At 32.6% G+C, this 20,129-nt stretch overlaps 1 protein-coding gene across 3 annotated transcripts in view; it reads right to left on the reverse strand.

Annotated features, from left to right (window-relative positions):
- The window catches only part of LOC118197364 (uncharacterized), a 120,402-nt gene that overhangs the window by 58,501 nt on the left and 41,772 nt on the right, over positions 1-20,129 (reverse strand). For 2 of the 3 annotated variants that reach the window (XM_035368865.2, XM_035368864.2), the window contains exon 2: positions 11,295-11,412. In XM_035368865.2, coding sequence (XP_035224756.1) covers positions 11,295-11,412 — 118 coding nt within the window. The remainder of the gene's footprint in view (positions 1-11,294; positions 11,413-20,129) is intronic. The other variant, XM_035368866.2, reaches the window with a different exon arrangement.

Below are 20,129 nucleotides of genomic sequence, written 5' to 3' on the forward strand. Positions count from 1 at the left end.
ATTTCCTTGAGCAGAAATTCTGAAGACGCTTTGGATCATGTGAAAGGCAACGATTATGCTATATCAGAATGTAAAGTGGTTTGCTAACTGTGAATGGTGGTAAAGTTTTAGTTTGGTGTATTTTCGTTAAACTACATAAATGTGGCAGGAGCTCTCACACTTGAGAAACTTTCCAAATTTGTGATTTCACCTTACTTCTACTATTTACGTTCCAGCAGCTTGTTGTAGCCCTGCGCACTGCTGATGTGTTCAGTATTTCGAAATCGGGGTCTTTTGTTCGCCCCGCTTATCCTTCTTTTCTTCTTAATCTCTCTTAGAAACGGTGGTTCATGAGAGGTGCCCCTGCGACTTTGCAAGATAACTGAGCTGACAGCGACGTGTCCATCTCAGTTACCGTTAGATATCGGCTCAATATCTGTCATATATTGTAATGCTAATATTATTATGTGTTGTTTTTAAAATGTAGGTTTCTTTTAAAGAAATAATATTGTGATAATTACCAGTAGTTTATCTTTGTGTACTTTTCATTTATTAAGAACTCTTACTCTAAATAGGTTCATCGGAAGTTAAATGATTTGCAAAATTTTCCCCTCTCGATTTTTGGACCGTAAAATCAGTAGAAAAAGGGGCGAAATAGTCGAGGGAATACAATATTATTGTGTTATGATGTAAACGGAACAGTAAAAATTTTTTAAGAATATCAATGGAAACCTGGTACGTAAGAATAGACTTAATAAACTATGGAAAACTTCAAAGATATAAATAAAATAAACTCAGTGTGAAATGCTTGGCAAATATAGATCAAAACTTGATGTGGAGTTAGAATTCAGGATAATTATGTCTCAGATTAAGACTAAATTTGACAAGCTATGTAAGAGTAAGCAAATGCAGCTATCACATTAATAAAATATGAGAAAAGTGAATCTTCATTCAATCTTTTGTTGATAATACTTAGAGATCGTGACTTCTTCGGAAGAAGAGTTAAAAATAAATTATATGTTTTTCTTCCTTTATAGAAATGCGATTTCAATGTGTATTTTATTATCCTGGAAAATTTTCTTTAGCTTATTTGATGAAATAATTGAGTATTTAAATATGATCTTTTTCCCAATTTTTAGAAATAGCATTTAGCGACCCACAAATGAATATAACTTTTAAATTATTATCCAATGATTTCCTAATTATAAAAGGATAGAGAAAACTTCTAAATGACAAAGAAATACACGTTTTCATCAGGAATCTTACAGTGGATCCTTGGAAAGAATGTAGAGTGTAGTTGTTCAGAGAAGTCGTGAGCTCAGAAGCTAGGAAATGTTTAGATTAAATAAATTACCATTTTGATAGAAATCTCTCCAGAATAACGAAATCATTTGACTGTAAATAATTATAAGATTTTTAAAATTTACTTAATTATTACGTGTTTATCAATTAGAAAACTGACTGAAGATTTAAGTTACAATTCTATTAATTTCTTTTATAACCGGAGGTTTTATTTGTGGTTGCAACATATAAATAAACATATTGACTGATAATGAAAAATATATTGACTTCTTATTTTGATTTCCGAAGAATATTCGGAATTGCCAATTTAATTTTAATCGAAACATTATTTAAAATTACATATTATTTGCAAATAACTCATTTTATTTCACTGATAAACAGCTATGAAGTTTATTTAAATTAACACGTTATTATCCTTTTTTAAATCTTTCCTGTTTTTCTACTTTCCGTCAAATCCACCGGAAATGTAGGTTAAGAAAGTTTAAATAGAAATCGAAAATCTAAGGGGAGAGTGTTGTCAACTTCTGTAGCTTTGTACTCTCAGAGCTAGGGAACTCTAAAACTCTCAGATTCTACTTGCCGTAGCATATACTTATTGTTTGTGAATTTTTGGAGTGATTTTAGTTACGTTAGAGGACGCATTAACATAAGAAACCAATTCTAAGTCTGATTGGAATATTGTTTCATAATTAATTGATATTCTCTTGCATTATCAGTCCACAAGAACTGAATGTTGAGTCTGTTAAATAGTATTTTAGTTTTTGTAACTTCAAAGCTTAATACAGATAAATGTTTTAGCTGCTTTTACAATTGTTATAATTACGTTGTACCATTCGATTGCAAGTGGCGACAAGAACTCTTATAGCAGCCTAGGAAGGTGATCCAATGTTTAGTTCTTGATTAAACGCAATTAAGTTGCAAGTTTACGGTGCACGGTGTTATAATTTGAAAAATGAATTCAAAGTCTTACACTACGTGGATGTGCAACAGTTTCATCTTTGTTTCGGGTATTATGCAAGAGATATTAATTCATGTCAACATTAGAAATTTAATAACATTGAAAACTTTTTTTAAAAAGTAAAAAATATAAAAGCTTTGTAGTGTAGGAAGAACACATACAAGAAATAGAACGGACTCTAATAAAATTATTTTATTTCGAAATTATGAAACATGAGTCGAATTGAACATAGAGAAAAGGCGAAAAATAGTGTCACAAAGACGCCAAATGCATCCTCGAAATTTAAAGTTCTCCAGTCTGCAATAAACCGCTTGATAGTCATGCCCCTATTTTAACAGCCTCAGGAATCTTTATAAATCATAAGTAAAATAACCATAATAAGCTTATCTAATAATAAATGAAATGCAAACTTCTATGCAGGAAAGATTAATCTCGATTGAAACCTCAAAACGGTTTTTATTAATATGAATAAATTATATCACTTTGAGATTCAACAATGCTGCAGCGAAAAGCTGACTATGAGATATAATTGAGCATTTTTATGCTCCATGAAGCACGACGCTTGCTAAAATGGTAGGATGAACCAATGGAATCCCATCTCATGTTAAGTGATATACCAGCTCAAAAAATGTGTCTCGGCTTTTTGCCATTTTCTTGTAATTATGTTCATATGATTGAACAAACGCAATTTTTATCATATGAGCTAGCATCTAACAGCTTCTTGATTATTATAATTATCTTCAAGGAATAAATTAAAAAAGAAATAGAGTGTTCCAGCTCAAAATTCTTATTTTGAAAGGAATTGCTAGGGGCTGAAACTAGTTCTTCACCGGAACCGATAGAGGTTAAAACCGAGTTTTCCGATTTTTTGCATGAGAAGGCCGAGGTAACGCTTTCGACAATCAATCCACCTTATGAAGAAAATAATTCTGAGAGCACAGTGAAAGATTTAAGGATAAAATTATTTTGCTAGGCACTATTCCAGTCACGTCATATGTACCAGGTTTAAAAATAATACTTCTCCGTTTAAAGATGTAATATAAATTGCCATGTTTCGTTCGTACAAGCTAGAATTTAATTTTCGATATCAGTTTCAACACAGACTGTTGTAAAAAATGTAGGTGATAAAAAACTCACAATTACAGATATCCCTTCCCCATTAAAATTTAGAAAATGGTTTAAATTTGTGGAAGCAAAACACCACACAATATAGCGTCAGGTAGGTTGTTTACTCTTTTAATGATGCTTTTTGGCAATAGTACAGTTAAATTATCTCATATCTTAACATGGCATTTAAAATAATCGTTCAAACCTGAATTTTTATATAATTATTGTGTGGAATTCTACTTCCAACTCTATGTGCAGTTCTCAATTACACCTAAACCGCTGGGCCCACCAGCGGCCGAGCGGTAAAGTCGCTGAACACTGGTAGTTCGGTCCGAGGTTCGAATCCCGCAAACGGGCTGGCTGCATGGGCGTTTTCGTGGTTTTCACCATGTGTAACGTTTAAACGAGTCAGTTTCCCTTAGAAAGTCCTCCACGAAGGCATCTCTCCCCTTAGGCAGATAGCCCTCGTGTGCTTTGCCGTAATTAAATAAACCAAACCAAACCAAACCAAACCTAAACCGTTGGAAAGAATTCAGATAAGTGTCAGTTATGAGGGAGCTCTCGCGGCCCTTGGAACAAGTTTACACTTCCGGCGAACAGTTAAGCATTTGCTGTACATAGGGTTTTTAATAGTATTATAAACATTGAGATATGGGCTGATTTTATATATGAGATTCGTGATGAAGGAGAAAACGGTAGAATGACTAGATTGCAATTTTGTTTTTGCCACTGTGTTGCTAGCTTATGTGAATGTGGTAAAGTGAGAGAAATTCCCACATAGGTGCAACCAATACATTCAGTTTTCCAGCCGCAGTAAGTGGCGCCGCAGCATTCTGACGTTTCCGTTTTTTCCGTTGAACTTGTATTTTTGATATATGCTTTCCTTGAAGCAATCATTAGTTCCTTAGCAGGATACGCAGCTATGTATTTGTTATTGCTATAGAAATGGAGACAAACTAAACTTGATTATAAAACCTGTTTATTTAGGGTTGTTATTAGATATACATTATATCTATACCTATCGTTTAAAACTGTGCAAAGTTTTTGAATGTTGCTTTCAAACGCAAATTTCTTTTGTTGAATTAAAGTTATAAATAAAATTATGGCTAATCTTTGGAATATGGTAACAGGCAGTTTGGCGACATTTTGGTAAGGCGATAAAGATTACTACTAGGACTTTAGCAGTGTACATGGATAAAGTCAAGAGTGTGCGCAATGCCATTTTTGTACAATTCTGGGATGTTTTTTTAAGTGAAAATAGGTCGACGTGTACATGGATATCGTGTATGTGCAATTCTTAAAAACGCGGCAAGCAGTTTGCGATTCTGCACTTTCTCCCAATTTTGCACCTGATCTTCGTCATGATTAAGCACTTTTGTTCCATAAAAGTTCTACCATAAGCGTAATTCGGTTAGCAGATTATTGGAAAAAAATGTTGAGTAAAGAAAAAAAAGAAAAAAAAAAAAAAAAAAAAAAAAAAAACATGCCTTTACTTCGTGAAAACAAAATGGCGTCCAAACAAAAACTAGCAGGTTGCTGTAGCATGGTTGCTCGCCAAATTTTCGCCAAAAAATCGCCAAGTTACCATAATCCAAAGATTAACCAAAATTATAATAATGATTTTAATTAAGAGAAAAAGCTGCCATCCATGCCTTTAACAAAAGGTGAAAGAGAAGTGGATGAAGAAGGACGCGTTTTCCTAGGAAACGAGAGATCATGTATTTTTGGCGTGTTATTAGCAATAAAGTTGCATGTTTTAATTCTTAATAAGGAACTCAATTTATTTCAGATAGAAAAAAAAAATACAGATCTGAAATTTGCCTTTTGTATGCTGTATATATATGCTTTGATAAATATTTGGCAGGTGGATTGGGCGTCATCAAGAAAGCAGAAAAATAAATAAATAACCGAAAGAAAGATACTCATAATTTTTGCCAGAGAGAGAAGGAGAAGAATATAATTTTTAAAAAATAAAAGCACTATAGAGCAAAATAGAGTAGAAAATACAATTATACAATAATTAAATAAACTAACACATGTTCGAGAAGAATTTAATTTTAAAAGAAAGGATTTTAAATATATTATAAACTTGCACGCGTCAGTCGTAACACCAAGTTACAAAATGCTAGTTTAATGGTAAATACGGTGCAATGTGAATATGCATATATATTTTCACTCTCCTTTCTTAAAAATAAATAAAAATTCCTGCCCGTCAGGTCATATCGGTCATTCGTCTTCCATGCAATTTGAGCTTGAGACCACTGCTCTATGATTCTTTAGATTTCAAAATCCTGTGTATTTGAAAGTATTAAACATGCAGTGTTAATTGCTAGGAAGAAACCCGGACACTCAGACTACAAATGTCTTATGTGTGGTCTATCAGTGTTTGAATGTATGCTGTGAGTTACACATAAAACATTTGCGACTATAAATAGGTGAGAGAGGTAAACGTGATGCGTTTCCGATTTTTTTTCAGACATTTTTTAATATAGGGTATGCAATATACGTACAGTGCGTTGCAATCTGATGAATCATTTATAGTAGCTCTGCATATATTTTTCGAATGCACGTGAAAAATAATAACATATTTTCCATAAACAAAAGTACTGAGTTTTAGTAGGAAGGTTTTTAGTAGAAGGTTTTTAGGTTATCTTTAAGTATACAAAATACGTACAGTAGGTTGAATGAATCAATTAAGAACATTTGGATTGGATTATGACAAAGTACGTTAAAACTATCTGCCTAAGAGTAAGGATGCCTACATGCAGGACGTTTTAGTGAAAACTACCTCATACTTAAGAATGCCGAGAGAGATTTTCGCACAGCCAGCCATTTGGTCGGGATTTGAATAAGGATAGAACTACTAATGCCATAAAAGAATAATAAGTGGAAAAACATTTTATAATTTTAACAATCAGAAAAATCCGAAAATGTAAGACGCTGAAGCCTATAAATTATGGGTATAAATAAAACAGTTTGAGACTACTAAATGACGAAATATAGAAAACACATATATACATTAAGTAAATACTAAAAGCCATTTAATTTTAAATTCGGTTTGTGAGTGAAAATAAACGTGTTGTGTATTCTAGTACATACTAATTGTAAAAAGCATTCTAGAATCATAATTTATACATTCTTTTGCCAAAAAAAAATCTAAGCACCAAGAAAGACTTTTGCGATCGGGACGAAATTTGGTATGCAAAAACATCTTGATCGAACATGCAAATGATCAAAGATTCAAGGCATATGAACATGAATTACGATCACAGTGTGCATATCTAGTGCGCAGTTCGCAAAGTATAGAACCAGTAACAAAGGTGGAAAATTAATCTTTTTTTTTTTTTTTTCTTTTCTTTTTTCTGCTATTGTAATTCCGTAAAGAAGCAACTAAAGATGCCATTGCGACGATATCGAAGACCTTACAGACGACTAAACGATTTCGAACGTGGTCGCATGGTAGGGTTGCGTGAAGCTGGGTGGTCATACTGAGCAATAGGCCCCCACCTACAGCGTACAGACACTGTTGTGCAAAGTTGTTGGCAGCAATGGTTGCTACAAAGAAATTGCCGACGAAATAAAGGTTCTGGGAGGCCAAGGAGCACAAATTCGAGGCAAGATAGGAATGACTGTTCGCCAGGCCCCAACCGCTTCAACGGTATCATTGTAGACTATTCAACGCACTACAGCCACGTCTATACCACGTCATCCTGGGGCCATTTTCCAACAAGACAATGCCGGGCCACATACCGCTCGCATATCTCTGGACTGTCTGCGTGCGTTTGATACTCTTCCTTGGCCAGCAAGGTCACCAGACCTTTCATCAATCGAGCATATCTGGGATATGGTAGGTCGCCAGATTCAAGCACCACAAAATATCGCAGATCTGGAGCGACAATTGATGAATGCCTGGCAGAATGTGTCGCAGGATGACTTTAGGAACCTCTACCACTCCTTGCCTCGACGAATTCAAGCATGCATTGCCGCCAGATTCAGTTCGAGCAATTACTAATTTGAACTCTCAATGGGTGATTGTGAGCTGTGAACAGGTACTATGACCTTGATTTTTTAATCATTTTATTATCTGTGTATGAGCTATACACATATTCAATTTCATCAAAAACAACCACTTCCTTCATTACGCCTCGATTTGTTTGCAAAAGAGTGTAATTAAATAAGACAAATAAGCAAATGAAACAGCATTTTAAGATACAAAAAGCTACCAATAACAGCTGATATTCAGAAAAAAAAAAAGACAAATTTCTACCAGACACATTTCTTTTACGGAATGATCAGATCTCAATTTGTTGAAAACAAGGATCTCATCCTCAGCATTAAAATCTGTGTGTACAAGAGCGAATACGAATTTCCAGCGTTGCTGAAAATATCCGACTGAACTGATACTTTAAAAAGCAGAATTGTTTCTAACTTAAATAAGAGATAATATTTATGAACTTTTAAGATTCTGTGGCAAGACAATCAGTTTTTAAATGTTCATGAATATTTGTATAAAAAAGTTACCCATTATTTGGCTACAAACAAATGTAATAATTACTAAATTTAGGTTAATCTTAATTATATTTTTAATTTTCTACAGTGAGATATTATTACCCGAAAAAATCCTAATCAATTTATTTATGCTGTATCGTCGGTTTGAAAGTATTTCATAGTATATATTCAATTAAATGGCATTAGTGTTTTTTATGTTTCATGTTGTTTTCAGATGCTTTAAATAATTCAGACATACTTTTATTGATATTACATTCATTAAAATTTAATATATCTTCTACATTTAACTAAGGAATTCTTCTATCAAAACCTTTCATTAAATGCAGCAAGCTACTGTTTTCAAAAGATAAATTTCGTTTTGAATTTACCATTTACTCTATGACTTCATATTTTATGGTAATACATTACATTTTTGACTTATAGAACATGCACAGATGTAGTTGAATACCACTAAAAGCCTTTAGAGTAGCAAAAAAAAAAAAAAAAAATGTTTCAGTAGGAAGGATTAAAGAATATTCTGCAGACTGTCCAGCTTAGAAATGAATATTTTTCAAAATCAAAATTCAGATTGAATTCATAAAGTATTGTGTAGCAAAAGTAATGTGTCTTTGAAATTTCGCTTGGAGGCAATACAAAATTAACAAAAGGAAAAATATATAATATTTTTTTCAATTTTATGTTACTTGTAATTGAGTCCACTTACTAGATTTTTATGAATTCGAAATCATACCGACAAGAAAACTATTCCAGGTGTTACAAATTTTAGAAACTTTTCATTGTCTAGTATGTCCAATGAATTAACACACTGGACACCATTTTCCTTAATTCAGATTTACAGGAATTTCGAATTATGTAATTTCAAAATAACGATAGCTCATTCTTTTTTTAAGATTACATTATTGCAAAATTAAATTTGCTAGATGTAAAAGATATTCACATTTTGCGCAGCATAACAGATGCAGAAAATTTACAATTTATTCATGCAATTAATAAAATCAATAAAGAAGAATTTATGCTTTATTATGTATTGAAAGACAGAAGCACTTTTTTCCAGCATTTAACAACACAGTTACGAGCATTCCCAACATAATTAACGTGCAGATCAGGAAATGGTGATTATAACAGAAAAAACGTGCGTGATGAGATGGTACAGGAAGTCAAGTCATCTAGAACTCAGCCAGAGGCATTTTTGATTTTAATTTAAGAAAAATCCTCTAACTGCATAGTTTATTTGGAGCAATTTCCGGAAATCGAAAGCATTCTCCATCAAAAAAAGCTCTTTGAAGACCTGTTGGATACACGGATTTTTCTGCGAATTTCCAGAAATGTTTTTTAGATGCTAGCCTGGAATTAGCTATGACGGTTCCAAAACGGTTTTCGGAAAACAAAGCTTAGTGCGCATGGCATGCAAATTTTTCAGGAAATGAAAAGCGGCAATAAATCCTGTTATCAACCATGCGCTATAGAAACGGTTAAGTTTTAGATAAAAGTAACTAGTGCTTAAAAGAAGCATTTGTGTGAGGTAGTTCAGATTGCAGTCGCAAAGGATTCTGTTTCCAGGAGCCCCTTCCATTATTAATTAATTTTTAAGTAGCAGTAATTTTACTTTATATCTTAAAATGAAAGATCCCCGAAAGTTTAGATGAAATGGACTCTCACTTCATAAATCTGCCACTAATTTTAAGTTTTTTTTTATACCAATAGGACAACGTTTCAAGTAGAGAACTGGACTTTGCTCAGACTAAGAAAACAATTTCTGCAGTCTTAGCGGATTCACAAATTCCTCCTTTTTATCATCCATCGATGACCTATTCGGAACCCTCTCTGGGGGTATTTTAAATTTTTGCTGTTTTCCATCTGCAACATTCTTTAGTATTCTTCTACAACAGCAGTGCTATTCTACAAGTTAACAGCAGACTATTTTGAGGCAACATGCAACCGAATGCACATTTCCAACAGAGCCAGTACCCTAAGTATGCTATACATGTATAAAAAACAGAGTCAGTACCCTATATAGCATACATGTATAAAAAACAGAGCCAGTACCCTATATAGCATACATGTATAAAAAACAGAGCCAGTACCCTATACAGCATACATGTATAAAAAACAGAGCCTATATAGCATACATGTATGAAAAACAGAGCCAGTACCCTATATAGCATACATGTATAAAATTTCTTGATGAGAAATACCCGAATTTTGGAACTAGTCCAAACGTATCATTTCGATGATCACCATGGTCTTCTACCACCATTCCGGTACCATGTTAGCAGGATATTTTTGCAAAGTTGTGCGAATAACAAAATATATGCAAAAGTGAAAATTGCTGTTGAAGAATAGGCGAAAAATCATATTGCACGTGATATTCCGAGAGAAAAATGTGAAATTTTTTTAATGAGGTATCACAATTTAAAAATTTGGTGGAAAAGTTTTTGTGCTCCAGATTTTGGGAAAGACCTTTGATCTTAAAATTTCATACTTTAAACCCTTATAATTTATAGTAAACTTTTAATATTTTTATATTTTTCTCTTTATTGATTTTCTTAATCAGGTGAATAAATTTTAGATACCTTGAATATTCATCAGATGAATTTAAATTATGGATAATAATTCTTTGACAAAAGCTCATACTGGGATAATATTACCTGAGATATTATTTCCTAGATGAATAGCAATCGAAAACTGCTAAAGCAATGTAATACGGTGTGTAATTTATATAGTTTCAGAAAGATTGGTATATTAATTAAATTCTAATAACTATATTGTTTACAATAATTTGACATAATCTTTAATGTTACGAGTATCTGAAGTTAAAGTTTAATTGATATTTTATCATAAAATCATTTCTCCTTTATATCTCCAATTGCTAAACGGCTTAATTAAAAATAGGATTTATATGTTAAAATAAGACAAGATTATTTGAGGTAAACAAAGTTGCTTAATGTTACATTCCTCCTTCTGTGTATCAATCGAAATTCACCTGCTTCACTTTTGGAATTAATTGAAATTGTGAGTCTCATCCACACAGTGGAAATATTGTTTATGTTTTCGGTTTACAGAACATCATAACATGCTGAGAAAATTATGAAAACAAACATTAGAAACAAGGATGCTGAAAAGTTCTGTTGCTGACCTAAATTTCCTTTCATTGTTCTGCCGATATTCCACAGACCTAATTGAATGATTTTGAATAAATTATTCTTAGATAAAATTAAAACAATAACAGCACGCGGATCGTCTTGCGAATGTGTTTATCTTAAAGGAACTTCGATTACAATACCGATATAGTCGTTGCCTTTGAAGATTAGAGTCACAGACATAAATAAAGAGGCGTTGTGAATTGAAATCATTCTCAGTAGTAACAGAGAAAAGTAAATAAGAGGTAAAACCTTCAGTTATTGTGTTAAAAAATTAATAAGATTGATGAGGTGCTTACCTGCTGTTTGGTGTTTTCCTTTGTGGTGCCCGGATCTTGCTTCTCCGGTTCGTTGTTATTTGTAGAATCGGATTTGGCTGTAGGCGCGACATCGTTTTTCATGCACTCCAGTGATCTGCTAAAAATTAGAAAAATTGCTGTTAGATCTAAAGATCGTAAAATAAGTACTGTAAAAATACACTGTATAAATTGTGATGATATAAAGTAGGATAATAAGAGGGGTTTTAGACAAAGATATTTATTTATAAAGGTGACGCTTCTCATGAAATATAAAATTTCTCGGTATTACGTGACTGTTAAAAGTCTTGAAATCTACGCAGATGGAAATTTTGGCTAAATACTTATCTTTTATTCACTTAGAAAAACAAATTTTGAATAGTAATAAATTTCGAATTTTGATGTCAAACAATGAATTCTTTAACTAGTGTTGGAGAGACTTGTAAGATTTTCAAAGCGAGAAATGTGAAAAATCAACTGTGCCCTCATGAGGATTCGAAAAAATGATCTTTCACACTTAATGATTACATTTTTAGTTTGTGACCCTCAGTAGAGATTCTTAAACACATCATACCAGGAAACATGAAACATTTATTGTGCCTTCTCCAGGATTCGAGCCACGTATCTTTTACCTGCTAATTAGACGTGTTAACCCCTTACGTCACTACAGCGCGTATGGGGAATGCGACAACTTCTTACATATCACATTTCTCCATCCGCAGAACAGCTAGTCCCACATGTTAATACATTTCAGGGTATTACGTTGTGTCGACGGTGTTACCTATCAATAAGTACAGGCTATATCCTTGGATGGCTGAAAACCAAAAGGCCTACGACCGAAAGTGGGGAAGTACAAAACGGGAATTTCACTGTAGAGAATATAGTTCTTAACATAGACATGGTTATAGTATGGGTTACCAGCAATGTATGAAAAACATGCATTCTATGGAATATCTAAGCAATATATGGAATGCCTGGTATTTTGGGGCAGAGTATGAAATATCAGAATCATTTTTAATAATTTATATATTTTCTTAGATATTATATGCAACAGACATGAACTGTAGAGAATAATAAATGCTATTTTGGTAAAGTGTTTTTAAAGAGTTTTTACAGACGTTATGTAGAACTTGACAGTAATAACTTTTTAACATGTTAAACCATTTTGCTTTTGCTTTCAGAAAACATAACGATATAATGATGAATTATTAGCCCCGCTGCTACTTCTTAGTAGTTATCTTCGCCTTTTCCTCACCAGCTTGTACAAGTAATTGTTTCTGTTTGAAAAACCTTATTTTTGCAGCATTGACTTGCACTTCAGGTTCTTCATTCTAGAATCGTCATTGTAAGTTAACGCGCCGTGATTCCTTCTCGGACAACATATTATGAGCTAGAATCTTTACTGACAAAAATTCAAAATAGCGTATTTCGTTCCCCTTCGAACAAAGACTAAATTGCAAAGACAAATTCTCCGTCTGAGGCTAACTTCGAAAGTCACATTTACAAACATCATTAGCGGAAGTATTTCGCATTTTACGAGATTGTCTTTTGGCATTACATTGACTGCCTAAGAAATCTGTGAAATGTTATTCCATACTCTGGCATCCAGTTTTCGAAAAATCTGTACATTGTCTAAGGCGTCCTATACAATGTCTGTTTTTATACATTGCTCGTAACATATATGTTATACGACACCAGTTATTATTATGATTCTGATCTTTACATTAACTTCTCCTTTCCGTATTCCTCACCAGAATGCAAATTAGCTTTTAATGTATTTAAGGTTTAGGATCTTAAGAGGAAGAAAGTTTCTTGCACTCCGCTGCGCTTTTAAACATTTGCCAGCTCTGTCTATGAGATATTATTCCGGCATTTGAATTCTATGGCAGCCAATTGCTTTAAACGTACGCACTGGTAAAGTTAGTTGAACCAGCTTATACCTTATTTATTTGCCTGCGTAGTCTTACCGATAGACTTTGATAAAAAGCAACATTTATTCTTGATGGAATTGCATCGCCACAAGTTGTGCACGGCACAAGTCATGCCAGTTTTGGTTATAGCTTAATAAAAAGGTGGTTTTAACTTTCATAAGTCTCTGTCATACTAATTTTAGACATAGCGATAACTCGCCATGCCTTTATTGTCTCTCAAGAGGTTGTAGTACTTAAATTCAAGTACCAGCTCAATTAAAACCTTACAAGTGGCGCCTGAGTAGAGACTTGCGAAGGTTAAAAAAATCTTTTTATTAAACTGAACTTTAACAGTAAATGTCACGACTTGTGCTGCATATAAGCCTCTACTTGTGGCGATGTTATTTCATAAATAACAAATACTTAAATTTAAAAGTTGATTAAAGCAGTCTAATATTACACAGCAGTATAATATTGCACAGTCAAATACATGAGCTGGCTGGACTAACGTTACCAGCGCGTACGTTTAAAGCAATCGGCGGCGAGAAAATGTAAAAGCCAATAATATCTTTTAAATAGACATGGTAAAATCTAAAAGTTATTGCCAAATTTGTTTCTCTTGAGACTCAGAATCCTCAGTTTAAATTAAAAGATGATTTGCATTTTGATGGGGAATACGAAATGAAGAAATTAACGTAAAGATCAGAATCAAAATAACTGGTTAATTAACATAAGAAAGAACCTTACAAGTTCTCTGTGAGGTAACATTTCTCTTGTCTCCCAGTGAGTTTCTTGGCCTTTACAAAACTGCGTTTTATAGATGATGTTTTATCGGAAGCATTGTATATTATCAATTATGACATTAAACACGAAATGCAATGAAAAATGATGATATTGGTAGCATTGATGTAACGAAAGCCAGCTGGAATGGGCATCAACAATTTGCCCTATTTGGAAACCTGGTAAATCCTCATTTGTTTTTACTTTACTTTAATTTTACAAACTTCAAATTATAACTCATTTAAATGCAACTTTGAGAATATATGGGAAACATTTACAGCAAAAGAAAAATTGTAGATAATTTTACATTTTAATATATTAAAAATAGACAAAATTATTTATGTGGGGTGTTTCCATTATATTTCAAAATCTTTATATATCGACGTTCCACTTGTTAAATTCAACAGAATCGCTGAGTAATCCCAAATATCTCTCTAAATCATTTAGTTCAGATTGAGTGAACAGCTGGTGTCTTGACTTCCTGTATCACACTAAAATTCTTCGTGATTTTTACCTGAATCATAATTATTTTGGTGGATTTTCCGGTGTTTCTCGCAAAAGCGGAACTGGTTTTGTGCCGTGAGGAACAAATAAAAAAATCTTCTGGAAAATCTGAAAAAAGTAAATAAATAAAGGAAAAGAAAAAAAAAAAAAAAAAAAAGAGAAAAAAAGATTTTTTTTTAGTCCAAAGGGATTTGAATCCCGAAGGACTATTAGTTTCGTTTTGGCATTTTGCGTCGGACGGATAAATGTCGGTTCACTTTTCAAACTGTTGCCATAAAATGTTCCTGCATTATATTTGAAGAAATTAAATAATGAAAATCTGCGTAAATGTATGTATATTTCTCACATTGTCATAAAATAACGGTACATAGAGTCATCGAATTTTGAATAACGTAATCCTTCAACGAATATGAGCATGTGGAAGACCAAATTTGAAATTTGAAATTTGTTTTATGATCGATTTCCTATTTTTTAAAACTTTGACGAATTTTTGATTAACAAACTCAAGGATTTCAAAGCGAGCAATGGCAACGTTGTGCAGAAAAAACATTTTTATCTCCAGCGCGTGAGTCTCTGTATCGGAAATTCTAAAGATATGCTCGTTTTAAAACTATTTTGCGATATTGCTGTTGCACTGGATCTTATGGTTTAAGTGCGAGGAACATGATATTTAATAAAGAAAGGTAACACACAAAATGTTAAAAAACGCCCCTTTGGACGTAATTTAAAATCTGAAACATTTCAGATTTTTTTTTTATTATTTTTTATTTTATTTTATTTTATTTTATTTATTTATTTATTTATTTATTTAGTTATAGCCATTAATACGATAATAATAAGAATAGTTGCCTTAACGATTCTTTGACTTCTATAACTTTAGCTCACAAAATATCAATCTTCTCTTTTTTACACTTTAACGCTCAGACGCTCTTTTTCAATAATACTAGCAGATAAAGATTTGTGGAAGCAACTCATGGTTTGTTTTCATCTTTTAATTTTATTTCAAAGTATTTAAGTATGATACATACTTTTAATGAAAGTTATTACGTTCCTTCGAGATTTTTTGACCGCGGATTTCCCATAATGAAGAAAAATTAGCTAGACTGTCGATGAATCCATGACTAGCCATTATTCATGTTTTATAACTACATATCATAATAAGTCTCAAATTTAATAATTCGCGAAATTCGTATAAAAGTTCGTTCGAGTTTCAAAGTACTTTAATGTACTATTACGAAATCGGAAAAATTTACCAAAAATTACTGAAAGAAATCGCATTAGACAGCTAGTGTCTTTTCTAAAATCAAAATTGTGTAAAAAAGAATTCACTTCTAAAACTATGCAGTGTTGCAGTATTTATAGTCATAGAATTCCTAGCAACTTCTTAAAATGTAACATTTTCTCGAGTTTTCCAGAATATCGCAAATTTTAACACTAAACATGGAAGAAATCTTAAAAAAAAAAAAAAAAAAAAAAAAAAAAAAATAATAATAATAATTCTTGGTAAAACTTATACTGATAAATTTCGAAGTTATAAAATAGCTTTACAGTCGGCCATTTTGAATTTGTATCCTGGTATACGAATTTAGGACCAAAAGCAGATTGGAAACATCTAAATAAAATTTTGATAAAATGTTTCAGAGCAGAAATATATTTACATTTTACTCTACTTAAGCATCTTTCGTATCACGCTGAAATACAATAACAGATTGAGAACAATAGAAATGCATTATGGCCTAGACCTAGAACTAACAAAAAGATTCAGTTTCCTCAAAGATATGACAATTAATATTTGAAGAATTCTTGATGCGATAAACCCTATATTTCATTGCTTAAATAAAATTAAAACCTGCTTAGTATTGATCGTTATAGTAAAAATGTATTCCAGTACATGCGGAGATAATATAATTTATGTAAAGAGGAATGAGTTTATGCACTTGTTCTAATATGTTTTGAAGTACGATAAAATGAAACAGATTTCATGTTCAATTTATTGAATTTATTCTCAATAATTCCAGAACAATTTTAGTGAAAAGAAAAATAATTCTTGCATAATCAGCATTGAAATTAGTTTGTTTATCAGGAAAGAAGACAGTTGGCCTTGATTTGAACAATAATCTGATTATCCTTTCTGACTAGAACTAGAACAAAGGTCTGGATAGTCAAAACTCAACTAGACGTCTACCCTACTTAGTAAAATCTCGTCATAAATATTCACTTCACAATCTCAACTTTAAGCTTTGAAGACTCTCCTCCCCAATAAAATAAATAAATAAACGTGTAAAAAGGCAATTTGAAATTCTCTAAAGCTAGTCTAAAATATTATGCGGCATTTGTGCATAGTTATATGCATATACGTATTCTTATAGCGGAAAAATAAAGGTAATTGAAAGTTTTATGTTAGTGAAGCTATGAAAACATGGCAGCGCGATAATATTTGCTGAATAATAAAAGAATGATTGAAAATATAAACACAGAAGAACAGGTAAAGAATAATAAGTGAAGAATTCAGTAAGAGGTAACAGGTAAAGAATTCAGTTTTGAATGTACACTGCGCAAAGAAAGAAAAAAAAAAGGACAGTTCTATATAGTGTCTCACAAACGTAAGGGACACTTGTGCTTTACAAAAGGAAACTGTAGTAAAATAAATAAAAAAAAAACGTGTAAATTTTTTTTGGGTGTGTTTCATACTTAAATTTAGTAACAATTATTACATAATATACATTTTTTCAAAATATTAAAATAAAAATACAATTGTTTAGAACGGAGCAAAAAATGGCTCACATAAGTGATGGGACACTTAATTTTCCATCAAATATTTATCCAAAAATTTTCCTTTTTAAAAGGTTTTAATATTTTGTTGGATATCCTTTTACTTTTAAAACATGATTTAATCTTCTTGGGATGGTTTCGACTAATTTTTTTGTGATTTCTGGAGTGATTTTACCCCATTCTTCTTGAAGCACCGATTTTAATTGTTGTTTTGAAGAAATGGCGTGTTTGCGAATTCTTGATTCTAATTCTTGCCAAATATTCTCTATGGGATTTAAGTCTGATGATTGTGGTGGTGTTTTTATTATTTCAGGACAGTTATACAGCAACCAGAGTCTAACGTTCAAAGCAGTGTGCTTGGGGTCATTGTCCTGGTAGAATTTAATATCGTTATGAAGGTTCAATTTTCGTGCTGAAGATTTCAAATTTTGATTTAAAATGTCAATATACTTGTACTGATCCATTATACTGTCAATAAAAACAAGATTACCAACTCCAGCGGACGACATACACCCCCACACCATAACTCCTCCTCCACCATGTTTTACTGTTGGCACTAAGTCCTGTTTGCGAAATTCTTCCATGGGTTTTCTCCACACAAGATTCTACCGTCAGAACCAAATATATTAAATTTACTCTCATCAGCAAATATAACTTCATTCCAGTAATCAGAATTCTTATTTATGTTGGATTTTGCGAAAGCCAGTCTGAGTTTTCTATTCTTTTCACTTACGAAGAATTCTTTCCTGGCTGCTCTACCGTGATATGCAGCAAATCGAATTACTCTTCTAATAGTCGCAGGATTAACAATTACTCCATATAATGCCTGTAAATCAGTAGCAACTTTAGGAGCACTCATTCTTGGATTTTTTTTAATATTTCGAACGATAATTCGCTTTATTCCACTGGATAGCTTTGATGGTCGGCCAGATCTTCTTTTATCCTGAATCATATGATTCTTTTCATATCGTTTAATGATATTGAAAACTGTTGAATGACTCAAGTTAACTGTTTCAGCAGTTTTTCTAATAGATTTTCCACGTTTAATATGCAAATTAATAACTAATTTTCGAATTTCAGGCAAGGTTTCTTTTCGTTTAGCATTCATGGCTGCACAGAGCTAAAAAACACAAAAATTCCAAAACAAACTGGAGTGAAATACTCCAGACGATTTTATAAATTATTGCCAATTGCTTTTGAGTAAAAATAAAAACCCCAAAAAATATTTTAATTGTAGTACGTAGTAGTATCTAATGGTGTCCCATCACTTATGTGGAGCCATTTTTTGCTCCGTTCTAAAGAATTGTATTTTTATTAAATTAATATTTTAATATTATGAGAAAATGTATGTTATATAATAATTGTTACTAAATTTAAGTATGAAACACACCCACAAAAAATGTTTACATGTTCTTTTAATTTATTTTATTACAGTTTCCTTTTGTAAAGCACAAGTGTCCCATCACTTTTTTGAGACACTGTATCTCTCGTTCTACTGGGCCGCTTGACGAAATTCAGCTTGAATTTTTCATATCTCGAAAGCGCGACTTAGGATATGTATTAGATTTATCTATAGCATTGTTCTAATAAAGGTATTTTGACACAAAATCGGAATTTTTCTGAAATAATATACCAATTCAAAATCGTAAAAAACAACCTTATATTTAGCGTAGGTATAATGAAACACTCAATCGATTTCGAGGGCAGCTAAAGGTCCCTCCTCATCAGGAGAAAGAAATACATAGAAAGAAGAAAATAGGAGAAGGAGTCACAGAAACACGTAGTGCTTATCAGCACTGCACGTGGTTATAACTAGATTTTTAATCAGAGTTGCACTGGCCGCCTACTTTTACTGAGCCAGGCTGTCAGATCAAGCATAAAGAAATATTAGCGAAGTTAAAATAGGGAGCGAGGGGTAAATGCACCTTACGCTCAAAATCTGAACTTCAAATAATGGAAAGCAACCACTGAACGGATTTTTATACCCTCTGGTAGTACCAAGCGCGAGGAGGTAACGCCATCTATCGGCAGAAATAATTGAATTAAGATAGTAGAATTTTAAAGGCATTAGGAAGGACTGGATTGGACTTCAAATCATTAACTAAACTTTCTAAATCTTTGTGAATGTGAAAAGCCTCAAGAAAATCCAATTCGCCTATGGAAGAAGCCTTTTGGATGATTTTTGCAGACCCAAAATCAAAATTATGGTTAAAAGTCCAGCTATGATACGCTATTGAAGACTTGTTAATTTCGCCTTTTTTGACATAAGATTCATGTTCCTTGATACGAAACTTCAACGCTCTTTTTGTTTGGCCAATATATCTTAAACCACACTGACATGATATACTATAAATTCCCCAAGAATTCAAGACAGAAACGCAATCTTTTAGAATCGAAGGGTGAATTTTATTAATAGGGGAGAAACCGACTTGAAAATTGAATTTCTGGAGAATCCGTGCAATTTTATAGCTAACAGAAGGATAAAATGGAAGCACGACAAGGTCATTAATATTATTTCTAACAGTGGAATGTCTTCTTTGATGGGAATCTGAAAATTTTTTGACGGCTTTATCAATAATCACGGGAGAAAATCCACGGTCAATCGCAACTGCTCTCAAATAATTAAGTTCATTGGTAAGCAAAGATTCACAGGAACAAACTTTTAGCGCGCGGAAAACATAATAGTAAAAAGAAGCCATTTTTTGCTTAACAGGGTGGCATGACTTGGCATGGGGTGGTAGACAAACTGCAAAGGGTTTACGGTACACAGTGGTGCTAAAATCGGTTTCATTGCGGATTATAAGAATATCGAGGAAGGGGAGGGAATTGTTGGATTCAATTTCAAGAGTGAATTGGATGGCTGGATCAATTG

This window comes from Stegodyphus dumicola, chromosome 7 (genome assembly GCF_044657685.1).
Source record: "Stegodyphus dumicola isolate Sdum_Otavi_A_Nest chromosome 7, ASM4465768v1".
NCBI classification, from domain to species: Eukaryota; Metazoa; Arthropoda; class Arachnida; order Araneae; family Eresidae; genus Stegodyphus; species Stegodyphus dumicola.